The following is a 15767-nucleotide window of genomic DNA, read 5'->3' as shown; positions in this document are numbered from 1 at the left end:
TCAGTGTCTCTTCTAGCTGCCTTCCAATAGGATTGGTTTTATAGAATACTGTTCATGGAGAGCCAACCAACATTTTGGCCATTTACTGTGGATACTCAGTGTTGATGGGATGCAATAATAGTTGTATTAGGAATAGAATTGATAGAATGAAAAAATTAATCCTCCCCCCCACTTGGTGTGTGTGTGTGTGTGTCCATCCGTCTATCCATCCGGCCAGCTGTCTGTCTGTCTGTCTGTCTCTCTGTCTGTGAATTATTAGAGTAGCTTACAGGCTATGTGCTAAGTAGTCCAACATTGCCTGTCTCCTAATAGAAAGCCCAGGATTCCAGTAGTTGTTCAGTCCACAAGACTGGGTGTCTCAACAGTGCCAATCTAGTGTTGGAGTCTCAGAGAAGTCCTAGAGAGCCGCCCATTTTCAGTCTATGTTGAAATACCCCAGGGGAGGAGTGCCTCAGGAACAGAAGAGATGAACTCACCACTGAGACTAAGGCAAAAGCTAGCTTTCTTCCTTCGTGCCCTTTTGTGTGGCTCATGTCTTCCGATGTAGCTCAGATTTAGGGTCAATCTTTCACCTTCAAATGGGTATGTATTCTACCTCCAAAAATCCCACACACAAGTGCCAGCTGTTCTGGTTCAGTTAATTCCAGATGTAGTGCAGTTGACTGTAAGATTAGCTATGACAGAAGTAGATACTCCTAATCTCTACTTTGATGGCCAGAGGAAATGGGAACATTTAAGGCATGATGGGGTCAGTGAGGAACACAGTGTTTCCGTCCTCTCTAGGGGACTGTCTCAGCGGGCACAGCATTTGCTTCACACGTTTGGTGATCTGAATGCATTTGCTGCAAACCCAAGCACCCTGAGTTCAGATCTCAGAACTATATAGTGTTAGTAGCTATAATTCCAGCATGCCCCTGGGGATGAGAGGGGAAGGCAGGAGGCTTTCCAGAGGCTCAGGGCCAACTACCCTGCTGGAGCAGACCCTGTCTCAAGGTGGAAAGGTGAAAACTGACACCTGAAGGTGTCTGACTGCCATACATGAGCACACATAGGTGTATACACACACACACACACACACACACACACACACACACACACACACAGAGACAGACATTTTCACCCATTTTCTTATTTTGATATGTGTTACTGGAGAGTCCAGAAAGTCTCGGAAAGAACTTATTGTTGATTAGTTTCAACGAAGACAGAAGGTTGACTGGGTAGTTAAACAAACAAGCAGACAATTTGGGCAATTTAGACATGGGTATAAGAGAATAAAGGAGCAAGAGACTGACTAGTGCCTCTCAGTTTGTGGGCAAGCTTAGCAAGCTGGAGAGTGTGGGGCACATTTGTCATGGGCTTTTGTCTGTTGACCATAAAGGAATCTAAGTCAAGTTTTGGGTTTGTAACTGTTTCCCCCAAGGGCTTTCTGCCTTTATTACTAGAAGGGACCTCAAGTTTGGGAGGTACCATGTTAGGAGCAGTGGGTACAGCATGTCCTTGGCGGGGTGGAGCAGTGAGAACCTAAGATGTTATCCTATGCTCTGGCCCTCACACCTGACCTCATGCAGATGTCTCTGGCTGCTGATAGTCCCTGTTGGCCTCCGCTTACGAGTCCTAGGGCTTCTGCTTTTCCTCCCCTTTCCTCCCCTGGGTGAACCCTTCCAAGTTGGCATCATTATCAGCAGGTCCTCATTGCTGAGATGTTTGCATAGGCAAATGCTGTTGGCCTAGAGTTGGTCTCTTCAGCCCTCTTCTGAAGTAGATTCCCGGGTTTGCTGAAGCTGATGATGGCCTTGGAGAGACTGAAGGAGTAAAGCTTAGGCTGTGTCAGGAGTAAAGGAATGGGAGAGGTTGTCACGGGTTGGGAATTTTTTGGTATGTTTTAACCTTAGTATTAAAGTGGCCAATTCATAGCAGCTGCCCCCTATGCCTCCCTAGCGCTCTATGCCTCCCTAGCGCTCCAAGTGTCTCCATGTTCTCAGTTTGCATCTCAGGCAAATTGAGAGGCCATAAATAGGGTTGTGATAACCCACACATCTGTATTCTCTAAAGCAAAGGGAAAGGAAAAGGGAGTCTACTTTTTCTTCCAGATGTTTTAAGCTGTCTTTAAATTGTTGTATAATCACACAGTTCGACTTAGAGTGATGTGATGTAAACATAGGGGCCAGAGCCATGCAGTTTCCTGCCTGAAAAGCCTGGTCTGCTGCCTTATTGTAATGTCTCCTCCCCTCCTCAGGGCCGCTGCCCAAAGCAAATTAAGTCACTACACAGACGCAATCAAGGACTGCGAGAAAGCCATTGCAATTGACTCGAAATACAGCAAGGCCTACGGAAGGATGGGGTGAGTGCCCAGACAACGTCCAAAGCATTGCCAGAGAATCATAGATGCTGTGGTTCAGGCCTGATGGTGGATATCCTGACTAACATTGTCCCCTGTGTGATAAGACAAATGTAATAGAAAGAAATATAGCAAATATAGCTGACTACACTTGAGGTCCATCATGGGTGTTTCAGGACTGACTAGGAACTGTGTGAGCAAACTCACTTCATAGCTTGGACCATAAAAACACAAGTAAGTTTAGTAGGTCCCTAACTATGTATTTTCCCTGGAATCCACTGTTTGGTATTTGTTAGTTCCGAGTTCATGGAGACTTTATGGGATTTAATTTCTGTCAGTAAGAACTGACTGCATGTGCTGTTGGAACTCTTGAATTCTATATCTGAAATCCATCCTCAAATATTCCATTCCTTTTTATCTCTGTTTGAGTATTTAATAGACATGTTGAATTTAATGTGTTTCTATCAGAACTCACGTACCCATTGCTTTGGCCCAAAGCTGAGGAGTTGGTCTGTGTCTATCTAATCTGCTGGCATATCTGGTCTAGCCTCATTTTCTCCATGTATCTTACATTCAGTTGTGCACTAGCTTGCTTATAGGATTAACCTAGATTGCCATTTCTTACCTACTCTGCTTTAGTTACCTTCTAATTGGTCTTTATGCCTCAATTCTCTACCTCACCAATTGTTGATCCTCTACCTTCTCTGTTGATCCTCTACAGAGAAGCCAGAGTGAGCTTTCAAAAGTCTAACCCAGAAGAGTTGACTATCTAAATAGACAGAATGGTTGCCTAGCATGCTGGTAGCTCTGGATTGGAGCCCTAGCATTGCACAAACAGTGTGTGTGTTGCATGCTTATAGTCCCAGCACTTTGGAGGGAGAAACAAGAAGATCGTGAGCTCAAGATCATCTTTGGCTACAAAGCAACTTTGAGGCCACCCTCGGCCACATGAGACCCTGTCTCACACCTGCCTACCAAACCCTAAAAGCATAACTCACATAGTCATTCCATTGCAGCTGTAGTTTAAAGTCTAAACGATAAAGAAGTCCCATATGACCCAGTGTAGCCAGCTGCCCTCTCTGCTTTCTTTTCTGGGACCCATCCTCATGTGCCTTGGTCCTATGCTTTAAGCTTACAAGATCTGCATGTTTCTTAGCATCTCTGTGTTTGCTTCTGTGTCTGGGTTGATAGTACTCTCCCAAATTCTCTGTGATTATTTTCTGCCTTCATGTCTTCTGCATGTGGCCATTTTTGAGCAAACACTGCTGTCATTTTCCTTAATATCACCCATTCTGGGTGCATGTTTGTTGCCTGGGCTCCTCAGGTGGAAGGAGATTTTCTTAAACTTAGGAACTTTTTTAAAGACTGTGGAGTGCTGAGTATTTAAAGTGGTACCTGGTACATAGTAAGTTTTCCATCCTTACGGTGATTAATTAGGAACTCTGTTGAGGATCCTTCAAGGTTGACTAATAGAAAACTAGTTGGGTTATAAGAATTTCTAATTTTATCTATGTAAGAAGGTAAGGTAATACAGAAAAGAAAGGGTTAATTTGTTTAAAAGACAAATCTAGAACAAACAAGACACTTAATACTGTCTTTTTATACTTAGTTATTACTGCTTAATTCTGATGTATTTTTCAAGTAAACTATAGGTAGGGAATGATAAACATTAAAATTTAGGTATACTCAGGCTTGTGCCTGGGACAATAATTTATTGAGTTACAGAAGATCCTTATTCTGTCTAACAAGTCACGTGTTGTTCAGGACTAGTCACCTGATAGCTACATTCTGCTTTTAATTTAACAGATGAGAAACTAGAGGCCAGCGAGATAGGTTAGCAGGTAAAGGCACAGTTGAGCCTGACAGTTCTAGGTCAACCCCCAAAGCCCATGTTAAAGTGGAAGGAAAAGACTGAGTCAACAGAGTTGCCCTCTGGTCTCCACATGTGTCCCCTGGCACCATTTCCTCCAATAATCAATCAATCAATCAGTCAATTATTTTAAAAAGCTATAGGAAGTAAAACAGTAAAAACAAAATTAGGAAACTAATATTATTGTTCAAGTGTTTTAGGAAGGAAGATGTAGGATGCTCTCAAATACATCGCATTCAGATGCAGGTATGTCCCACCTGAGGCCTGTGGGCTGCATGTGTCTTAGGATAGTTATGAGTGCAGCCCAACACACCTGTAGGCGACAGAGTTGTTATAAGGTCAGAAGGTTTGACACTCTTGGTTTATTAGGGTCCTTGAGAAGAGTGTCAGCATCATGGATTTACACGATCACAGGATTGCAAGCACAAAGCTTGGTTTAGCTCAGCCTAGAGATTCGTAAAGCAAGCTACTTCATTTACCTGTCAGTCTTAAGGAAAATAGAAAGGTGAGTAGTCTGAGCTTTCAGTTTATGAACTGTGTGGGACGCATGTGTAATGGAACAGAAAGGAGACAACTGAAGCTTACAGGATCTTGGAGTTGGGGAGAATTGATGGCGCTCTCTCTGAACCATAACGTAATGAGGGTTAGAACTGAATGCTAAGTCCCTGAGTGCTCCGAGCATATGACCTTCTGCTGTTCTGCAGCATAACTGTGCTCCCTTTCCAAAGGCTCGCCCTCACTGCCATGAATAAGTTTGAAGAGGCAGTTACAAGCTACCAGAAGGCACTGGATCTCGATCCTGAAAATGACTCGTATAAGTCAAATCTGAAAATAGCAGAGCAGAAGCTAAGAGAGGTATCTAGTCCTGTAAGTTGTCTCTGTGGAACAGATCCTGTCACTCACAATTGGTTAACATCACAGTGGCTGGAATGAATCTCAGCTCTAACTCTTTTACAGACAGGAACTGGGTTGAGCTTTGACATGGCTAGCCTGATAAATAACCCAGCATTCATCACCATGGTGAGTATACTTCCTTCCCTTTGGATCTACTGTCTGTTGTCCACTATATATTTGCTCTCCTTCTCTGCCATTCTTTTTAGGGAGATGGAATTTTTCAGTAGTTGCTGGAGTTGACCCATAGCTCTTGAACACAAGTGAGTCTCCTGCCTCAGCCTCTCAAGGAACTGAGAGTACAAGCTCCAGATCCAGATTTTTTTTTTTAAAGAAACAAACTCAGAGGTTTCCAGTGAGTGGCAGATGTTCATGGCAGAGGCTAAGACAGGAGTGCCTCAACTCGGAGGAAGCCAGGGTGTTTGTAGAAAGCCCGTACCTTCCTAAACTAGAATATAGAAGTCGGTGTTTGTGTGGATATGTACACTTTATAAGACAAAACTCATACTTTTTTTTCATTAGATTGTCAGTTTGCAAATATGAAACTTTAAAAACCACTGTCTTGGGCTAGTGAGATGGCTCAGCAGTTTACAGTGCTCCATACATAAACCTGGTGATCTGAGGTCACACATGGCGGAAAAAACCAACCGACTTCCACAAGTTGCCTTTTGACCTTTACACAAGCACTGTGGCACACATTCTCTCTCTCCCTCTCTCTCAATTCTCTCATAAATAAATAAATGTAATTTAAAACCTGAAAGTTGTATCAAACTGGTCCTAGGAAGATATATCTACCAACTGCTGTCTGAGGATTTTGATTATAGCCATTACCCAAACTTGTTTTCTGTCTTAAGAGTTTTTTAAAACAGGCTCTCATGTAGCCCAGGTTCAAACTTGCCTCAACTAGCCTCAAACTTAGTATGTAGCTGAAGGTGACCTTGAATATTTTGCTCTTCAGGCCTCTTAAGTGCTGGGATTAAAGGCATGCCCTACTTTAGCCAGTTTATGCAATGCTGGAGACTGAACCCAGGGCTTCATGCATCTTAGACAACTAAGCAACATCTCTAGTTCTTCAAACCAACAAAAATAACTACAGTTCTTTGAAAAACAACCATGATTCTATGATCTGGTGGGCCTAGGGTGTTACCTGGGTCTACAGTACCCCTGGAGTTACTAACTGCATACTTTGTATGTAAACATCCCACTGCCTGGCCTGGTGGTGCATGTCTGCAATATTTGCATGTGGAAGGCTGAGGCCAGCCTTCTGTACACAGGAATTTGAGGCCAGCCTTGGCTACATGGGGAGACCCTGTCTCAAAACAAAACCATATACATTCTACCATACGCTGTGTTCCTAAAATGGCAGGAATCGGTTCCTGTTCATCTTTGTTCAAGTAAATGTGTTTTACAATCCTTAAATCCTTAGTTCAGCCAAAAGACACAGTCTTTTTTTCAGTTTGGTTGGCCTTCTTACCTACTCGCTGGCAAATAGTTACTCCTTTGTAAGCCTCTGATGTTGTAAAGCCTGGCTTGCTCATTTTAGGCCTCAGATTATATTACTGTAATACGAAATGGAATTTCGCTTCAGATTAAATTTAGTCTGTAAGCTACCTAAAATAAACACTGGGCAGGAGCTGCAAAAGAGGAGGGTTAAAGGCACATCTTTGACTCTTAAAAAGGGGCCAGTGTGGGTTGGGTGGGCCACACTGTTAGAGTACTTGGAAAGCATTCTTGACAACTCGGTCTGATTTCTCAGCACTGCTATAATAAATAAATGAATGAATGAATAAATAAATAGATAAATAAATACAGAAACACATAAACAAAGTGAGGGCTAAGACTGTAGTTCAGTGTCAGGACATATGCATTGTGTTTAACCCTCAGGACTGCCAAAAAATGAAAATAGGAACTGATGAAAATTATAAAGAGGGTAAATAACAAAAGGACCGGATTGATCATGCTTTAACATGGAGTTCTGAGATCTATCAACCTGCCGTTGTTACTCTGTGAAGGAAGCAGGGAGGCCTCCCTCCATCTCCAGCCTGCTGGAAAGGGTTGGTCTGATCTCCATAACACAGTCAGTCACAAATATCTCTTTGGCAGTGTCTCTTAAGCTTTACATCTTTATAGTTTTAAAGTTTCTCTTTTTCCCTTTTGACCTGTTGGTCTGACCAGTAGTGGCAATACCCTCCATTAATTAGTTTATCTATTTTAATTGTCTATAATCTCATTTCCCCCATTGATGACAGTTTCTAGTATCTTCTCTTTTGTACCATCCCATTTCCTTTGTACAGCACACTAAAATTCCACCCCATGTTCGGTTGTGCACTGTTAGGTTTCATTCCTCTACCCTTACAGCATCTTTGTAACATCCCTATGCATTTTAATTTTTGCTGTCATTTTAATGGGCAATTCTATTTTTCAATTATAGGCTGCAAGTTTAATGCAGAACCCTCAAGTTCAGCAGCTGTAAGTATAAAGGGCTCCTTATGCCTGTTTCCTTCTCATTGCAGGGCTCCTAATTAAAGCACACCATCAGAATTGATAAAAATGCACTGAATTCCAGTCACTCACACATTTGACCCAGTCCCTTGATGTATTTCATTGACATTTTCTTCCCATGAGGAATACATGCTGATCTCCATGGTCTGTCTCTTGTTACCCTAGAATGTCAGGGATGATGACAAATGCCATTGGAGGACCAGCTGCCGGAGTTGGAGGCCTAACAGACCTGTCTAGCCTAATCCAAGCGTGAGTGTTTGCCCTGCTTTGTGTCCTATTGAATGGGTTAAGGCAAGGTGACCAAAAGCAGCCTGGGGAGGAAAGGCTTTGTTGGAGCTCACGGTTTGTAGACCATCACGAAGGGAAGCGAGAGGGACTGGAGAGAGGGCTCAGTGGTTAAGAGCACTGACTTTTTTTTTTTTTTTCTTTTTCTTTCCATAGGATTTTCACATTTCAGCAGATCTTTAGGAGTCATTAGCAGTAGAAGTAGGCAGAACTCTGGTGTGGTGGGTGGTACACAACTTCAATTCCAGCACTTGGGAAGCTGAGGCAGGTGGAGCTTCTGTTAGTTGCAGACCAGCCAGGTCTACATATTGATAACTCATAACAAGCAAGCAAACAAATAAAACAAAAACAAGAAAGTAGGTAGTTTCCATCCATAACTGGTAGCTGGAGCTGCTGAGGAACATGCCTTAACTTCCCGAGACCTCAGGACATTCACTTAGTCTTTTGAGGTCCAGCTAAATTTTTGTTGTTTCTAGTATGGATTTAGGGTCATATAGGATGTCAGGACTGTCATCTACACTTACAGAGAGTCCCTAAGGATTGATTCCCTGCTGTACACTTAGAGAGGGTCCCTAAGGATTGATGTCCTGCTGTACACTTACAGAGGGTCCCTGAGAATTGATGTCCTGCTGTACACTTACAGAGGATCCCTGAGAATTGATGTTCTGCTGTACACTTACAGAGGATCCCTGAGAATTGATGTCCTGCTGTACACTTAGAGAGGGTCCCTAAGGATTGATGTCCTGCTGTACACTTACAGAGGATCCCTGAGAATTGATGTTCTGCTGTACACTTACAGAGGATCCCTGGGAATTGATGTCCTGATGTACACTTAGAGAGGGTCCCTGAGGATTGATGTCCTGCTGTACACTTAGAGAGGGTCCCTGAGAATTGATGTCCTGCTGTACACTTACTGAAGGTCCCTAAGTACTGATGCCCTGCTCATTGACACACACTCATTTTGTAAGCTTGAATAACTACTCTGGGATTTACGTGGTAGTCATGTGTTTACTGAAAATATGTATTAATTAGGTGCAGATCCATATTTTAAAATCAGTTTTTTGAAATATAGTCTTGCTGTGTAGCCCTTGTTACCTTCCAATTGAAGGTGATCTTCCCGGGTGTTCTGGGATTACAAACATGGGCCACATACTTGGCTTAAAATCACCTTTGCTTTAGCGGTAGAGCCCTCACTGGGTTTAATCCCTAGCACCACAAAGGAAGTAAAGTGAGTTTTAAGGTCATGTTGCATGTTACATCCTTAATATTCGGAACACTTCGGGAATGCAGTCAAGCTTCTGGGGCACAGGAAACTGACTCCACACACGCAAGCACGTTACTGCCCATCAGAATGTCCAAGACACTGCATCTTGAATATGTGTCTGCTACTGCCCCTGCCAAGTTGATAGGAAGCCGCAGTTCCAGTTTCTAATTTGTTCTCAAAACCAATCACCACCTAAGATGTTGAACTTTTAGGGTGACCCTTAAGTGGCCTGATTATCATGCTTAATACATGTAATTGAGGTCACAAACTGAAGAGCTTGTGATAAACGTATTTTATTGTAATTTCAAGGACCATCTTATTAGAATTTAAAGGAAAAAAAAAAAAAAACCAGGACAGGCAAGCTATAAATCAGAGCCATTGCCCAGAGAAGAATGGAAAAGAGAAGTAAAAATTAGAACAAAAATCCAAACAAACAAATTACCCCCCCCCAAAAGAAAACAACCCATTGCTGTTTGAGTTAAGCCAGCGTGGAGGTCAGCCACCTGGCAGTAACACCATAGGCAAATGGTGGGGAGTCCATCTTCAGAGCAAGACTAGGGAAGTCCAGAGTTACAGAAAAATTATGCATAGTTTCTGACCAGCATCCAAATGAAAGAGACAGAAAGAAAAGGAGTTTCATCAGGACTCGGAAAAGGGAGCAGACCCAGGGAACCCCAGTGGTGGCTCCTACAAACTGTCTAAAGTCTATATTTTCTGAGGCAGGGTCTTATGAAGGCCACATTGACCTTGATTTTACTACATAGCTGGGGGTGGTCTTGAACTCTTGATCTTCTTGCCTCTTCTTCTTTAGTGCTGGAATTATAGATATGCATTACCACCCTGTTTCAAAGTTGTGTATGACTGTTTAATGAGGTGTTGGGACTGAAGCTAGAGCCGTAGGCATGCTAGGGAAGTGTTCTGTTGGGCTAGAGAGATAGCTCAGAGATTAAGAACACTAACTGCACAATAATAAGAATAATATAGCCGGGCGTGGTGGCGCACGCCTTTAATCCCAGCACTTGGCAGGCAGAGGCAGGTGGATTTCTGAGTTCGAGGCCAGCCTGGTCTACAGAGTAAGTTCCAGGACAGCCAGGGCTATACAGAGAAACCCTGTCTCGAAAAACCGATATATATATATATATATATATATATATAATCTTAACACTCACGTAAGAACCTGGGCATCCCATACACACCTGTAGCATTAGCTCCAAAGGGGAGGAGACAGGGGGATCGCTGGGACTTGCTGGCTTCCAGCCTATTTAAGAAAATGCAAGTTTAGGTTCAGGGAAAAACAGGGAATGACAGAGGAGGTCACCTGACATCCCTACTGGCCTAGGCTTGTGCAGTTGCACACCATGCATATAAATAGACACACACACAGAAACACACACACACAGATACACACACATATACACACAGACACATACACACAGACACATACACACACATACACACATACACACAGACACACAGACACACACACACACACACACACATACACATACACACACACACAGACACACACACAGACACACACACAGACACACACACAGACACACACAGACACACAGACACATACACACACATACACACACACACAGACACACATACACACACACACACACACAGACACACATACACACACACACACACACACACATACACACACATGCTTGTAACCTTTAAAAGAAGTCCTGCCATTGAACCTCATTCCCAGGCCTTTAAAACTTTGTCTTATAAAATATTCATTTTTTTTGAGGCCAGCCTAGTCTACAGAGTGAGTTTCAGGACAGTCAAGGCTACACAGAGAAAACCTGTCTTGAAAAAACAAAAGAAAAAGAAAATCCCTTTTCACTGACCTCTCTAAGGATCCCAGCCTGGGAGTTGTTCTGTTCTGTCCAGAGAAACTAGGAAGATTGGTGCATTGTTTTGGGCACACTGTAAGGAGCGTGCGCTAGAGCTCTGATCACACAGTGGACAAGCAGATCACATCCGACCCAGGCTCTGATCACACAGTGGACAAGCAGATCACATCCGACCCAGGCTCTTCATCTTCAGGGTTTGGTTTTCCTCTTCATCTTCAACAAGACACTGCTTGTTTCCCAAGGAGAAACCTTTAGCCTGGGTTGGAGAGAGATCAGTTGGTAGAACTTGCCTTGCTACCAGGAAGACATGAGTTCAATCCCCGGACGAAGTTGAAAACAAAAAAACCAAAAACCTGGCAGTGATGGCACATCTTGTAATTTCAGGGTTGGAACCTAGGGACAGAGGACCCCTGGGGCTGGCAGGCCTGTGAGCCAGCCTAGTCTGTAACAAAGCCTTCTGGCCAGTCAATAAACCCTGTCTTTTTTTTTTTTTTTTTTTCGTGTGGCTTTAAAAAAAATTTTTTTTACTAGATATTTTCTTCATTTACATTTCAAATGCTATCCCAAAAGTCTCCTATACCCTCCCCCCACCCCCGCCCTCCTCCTCTACCCACCCATTCCAACTTCTTAGCCCTGGCATTCCCCTGTACTGGGGCATATAAAGTTTGTAAGACCAAGGGGCCTCTCTTCCCAATGATGGCTGACTAGGCCATCTTCTGCTACATATGCAGCTAGAGCTCTGAGGGCACTGGTTAGTTCATATTGTTGTTCCACCTATAGGGTTGCAGACCCCTTCAGCTCCTTGGGTGCTTTCTCTAGCTCCTTCATTGGGAGCCCTGTGTTCCATCCTATAGATGACTGTGAGCATCCACTTCTGTATTTGCCAGGCACTGGCATAGCCTCACAAGAGACAGCTATATCAGGGTCCTTTCAGCATAATCTTCCTGACATATGCAATAGTGTTTGTGTTTGGTGGCTGATTATGGGATGGACCCCCCGGTGGGGCAGTCTCTGAATGGTCCATCCTTTCATCTTAGCTCCAAACTTTGTCTCTGTAACTCCTTCCATGGGTATTGTGTTCTCTATTCTAGGGAGGAATGAAGGATCCATGAAGTAATCCTTCTCCTTGATTTTCTTGTGTTTTGCAAATTGTATCTTGGGTATTCTAGGTTTCTGGGCTAATATCCACTTATCAGTGAGTGCATATCAAGTGACTTCTTTTGTGATTGGGTTACCTCACTCAGGATGATATCCTCCAGATACATCCATTTGCCTAAGAATTTCATAAATTCATTGTTTTTAATAGCTGAGTAGTACTCCATTGTGTAAATGTACCACATTTTTTGTATCCATTCCTCTGTTGAGGGACATCTGGGTTCTTTCCAGCTTCTGGCTATTATAAATAATGCTGCATCCAATATATACAAAGAGCTCAAGAAGCTGAACTCCAGAAATTCAAATAACCCCATTAAAAATGGGGTACAGAGCTAAACAAAGAATTCTCAACTGAGGAATACTGAAGGGCTGAGAAGCACTGGAAAAAATGTTAAACATTCTTAATCATCAGGGAAATGCAAATCAAACCCTGTCTTAAAACACACAAAAACGCACTGCACCCAAGGATCAATACTAACAGTTGCCCTTTCACTTCCATGTGTGCCCTTGCCCTCATGTGCACCAGTACACACATGAGATGTACAGAAACACACACCACACACCCCCATGGGAACTCTCTGTCCTGCATAATAATGCTATGCAGAACAGTGGTAATATTATGGCTGTATTCAATAAATATTGTGTTCATAAGAAAAATTCACTTTGAAAGTCCTACAGCATCTCCAGTTCAGTTTATTCCGCTTTTGTCCTGCAGGGGGCAGCAGTTTGCGCAGCAGATACAACAGCAGAATCCGGAACTCATAGAGCAGCTGAGAAACCACATCCGGAGCAGATCCTTCAGCAGCAGTACGGAAGAACACTCCTGACTTGACCAGGACCCTCCCCCCAGTACAAACATTCTGACGTGTACATTTGTAGATAATAGCCAAAAACAAAGTAACAAAACCCACCCTATACAGTGTCAGAACGTAACGGAGGAAAGTCTCCTGTGTAATCCTGAGAGAATACGTCTGTTGAGATAATAGTTTACCACAAGCAGACTTGAACGTAATCCAGACAGACTCCTTTGGAAAGCAATGATCAGTAGCCTTGTTAAGGGTAAATACAGCCTGGGGACAAGGGTCCATCCATTTTAAAACTTTTATCATCATATTTGTATATTAGACTTAGTACAGAGTATATTTATTGAATAGTAGGGCTATTTATTGGAAAGTTCCTTAGCTGCAGGTTTCCCTAGGCAGTGGTCTTGAGAGGGGCGATGCTGGCTTAGAAGACACGTGCTTGGCAGCACGTCAGAGAGAAGCGCTGGCACGTGCTACCATCAGTGACGCGTGTCTATCGAGAGTGGCACTTGGAAGATACTGTGAATGCACAGAAAGCGAAGGCAGTGTGCTCAGGTTTTCTGCATAGATTCTTTTTTAACTAAGCTTGTCTGTAGCTTCGTGTTTATAGCGTTCGCATGGCCAGTTAAGTACATAATGAAACATACTTAGAAATCCTTAATGATGCTGGTCAGGTCAGTGACATAACTGCCCCATTTAATTATCACAGCTTAACTGTCACAATTTCATTGCTGGTAAACTTACCTAGGGCAGTATCTAGTTACATTTAAAGAAGCCACTGACGTGCCCCCAGATTCCGGGTTTCCTAAGTGGGATTTAATTATGTGCCCATCAAAGACCACGACGACGACGACTATTTTTACTTGACCATTATTTGATGGCTAACAGAAGCATCCATCTCTAATATTGCTCACTTGTGTAATCCTTTGGTGCTGTTTGGCTTGGCATGTCCGTTCTTACGCTTAACTTTAATTTATTGCAATTTAAACGTAACAGGAGACTTTAACTATCTTATTTTAAATTGGATGCCACACTGTGCATCTGGCGTGTGGTTAGTAGGAAGAAATGACACGAGATATCGATGGGAGGACTCTTAGTGCACTGATGGATGAGAAGGCTCATTTCAAATGGAACTGGCTTATTAACCAAAAACTTGGTTCCCATCCCATCACTGCATTAGAGGGGAAATAAGTAGGAACAGAGAGTAGATGCCCCATGGAACAGATCCTGGAGCTGTTAAAGGACAACCAGAGCGCCTGGGAACTCAGATCAGTGCATCATGCTTGCCCAGCATGTGTGAGGCCCTGGGGTACCCCCTCCCCAGTACTGCATGCAAAGGGAATGGCGCTGAGTCCCAGCACGTGGGAGGTAAGGGTCAGAACCAGGAATTCAGCATCACTCTTGGCTACACAGTGAGTACGATGCTAGCCTGGGCTACAGGAACCCTGTCTCGAAAACAAACCCCCCCAAACACCCCAGTAGAAAAAAAAAAACCCAAACAACAAAACGGACAATTAGAAAACCTCATGACTTGCTCTAGATTTCTGTATTTAACAACTTTGGGAAACAAATCTTTGTGAAGAAGATAAGCTGAATAGGCCTGTCTTGTTAAAAAAAAAAATAAGGCTCAGTGATTTCAGTGGTCTTAGGAGAGAATGATATTCCTTCTCTTTAACTCTTTCGGGAAGCAGACAAGGAAGAAACAGTCCCCAAATCATGTGAGCAGTAGGACTCGGGGGAGAATTCCCAGCTTAGGAAATGATCTTCATGTGCTAATGCCCCTTGCTGAAGGCAGTTCTTCTTAGGTGAAATACAGGAACCAGTGGATCTTCTACTGCACGTTTCTAGTTTTGTTTCTTTGGGAAGGAAGGAACAGACAGCCAGATGTTGTCTCCCACTTCCACAGATTTTCTTTCCAGTCAGGACACCCTTTACTCTTCAGGTCTGTCCAGCACATGGGAATCATCACACTGCAAGCCATTTCAATAATTTTTTGGTATGGTCTGATTGTGCGAGCTGTCTTAAAAGTTTAAGACACTTCCCCGGTATTCTTCCCCTCCTTCTCTTGCTAAGAGAAACAGGGCACTGAGTATTTCCATGTGTCCCGATTAGGGATGCCTGACTTCCATGTGTCCTGATTAGGGTACCTGACTTCCATGTGTTCTGATTAGGGATGCCTGACTTCCATGAACCCATTTCACTGGTGTAGCTGACGCTGTGACCATGCTATGCAAAATTCACTGTGTCCTTTCTATGGAAATGGAATTTTCATTTACTATATCAAATTGTCAATCTAGTTTTTATAATAGTTGACTCAGATCCTTTATAAGATGGCATTATCTGTCCTTTATTTAAAGTATGAATAGTACACAGCTATGTTGTGTATGCACAGAAGAGACTTTGTAACTCAGAGAATATAGCAGAATAAGTTGTACATTCCGACTGACTGAAACAATGGTTCAGTCATAAGAGGATTCTGATAAATACGACTTGACCAGTCTGTCAGTCTAAAGGAACGGACCTCAGTTCTCAGTGCTTATATTTTGTTTTGCACAGATATTCATCAATCATGACTAATGTATGTGAGGGGCAAGTCTTCTGAATATACCTTTCATTTTGGACCAAACAATTTGTCATGGCAATAAATAGTTATGCATTTAAGAAAACAGGTTTTGTCTTTGACTTAATGCAGTCCTCCATTGTAAAGAGTTATATATTTTTTAGAACTTTTTTTATTTCATGTATGTGGGTACACTGTTGCTGTCTGCAGACACACCAGAAGAAGACATTG

The 15767-nt window shown here is 42.9% G+C and overlaps 1 protein-coding gene across 3 annotated transcripts in view; it reads left to right on the top strand.

Moving 5' to 3' along the window:
- The window catches only part of Sgtb (small glutamine rich tetratricopeptide repeat co-chaperone beta), a 32858-nt gene extending 18375 nt beyond the window's left edge, over positions 1–14483 (top strand). For 2 of the 3 annotated variants that reach the window (XM_021180303.3, XM_029468583.2), the window contains exons 6-11: positions 2237–2341; positions 4937–5075; positions 5166–5228; positions 7531–7568; positions 7767–7850; positions 12889–14483. In XM_021180303.3, the coding sequence (XP_021035962.1) occupies positions 2237–2341; positions 4937–5075; positions 5166–5228; positions 7531–7568; positions 7767–7850; positions 12889–13000 (541 nt within the window). In that variant the 3' untranslated portion in view covers positions 13001–14483. The remainder of the gene's footprint in view (positions 1–2236; positions 2342–4936; positions 5076–5165; positions 5229–7530; positions 7569–7766; positions 7851–12888) is intronic. The other variant, XM_029468584.2, reaches the window with a different exon arrangement.
- Positions 14484–15767: the final 1284 nt, after the last annotated feature.

The sequence above is a fragment of the Mus caroli genome, unplaced genomic scaffold, assembly GCF_978045245.1.
Source record: "Mus caroli unplaced genomic scaffold, Mus_caroli_1 scaffold_15, whole genome shotgun sequence".
Taxonomy (NCBI): domain Eukaryota; kingdom Metazoa; phylum Chordata; class Mammalia; order Rodentia; family Muridae; genus Mus; species Mus caroli.
Note: the sequence above shows the minus strand (reverse complement) of the source record. Positions and strands in the feature narration are given on the sequence as shown.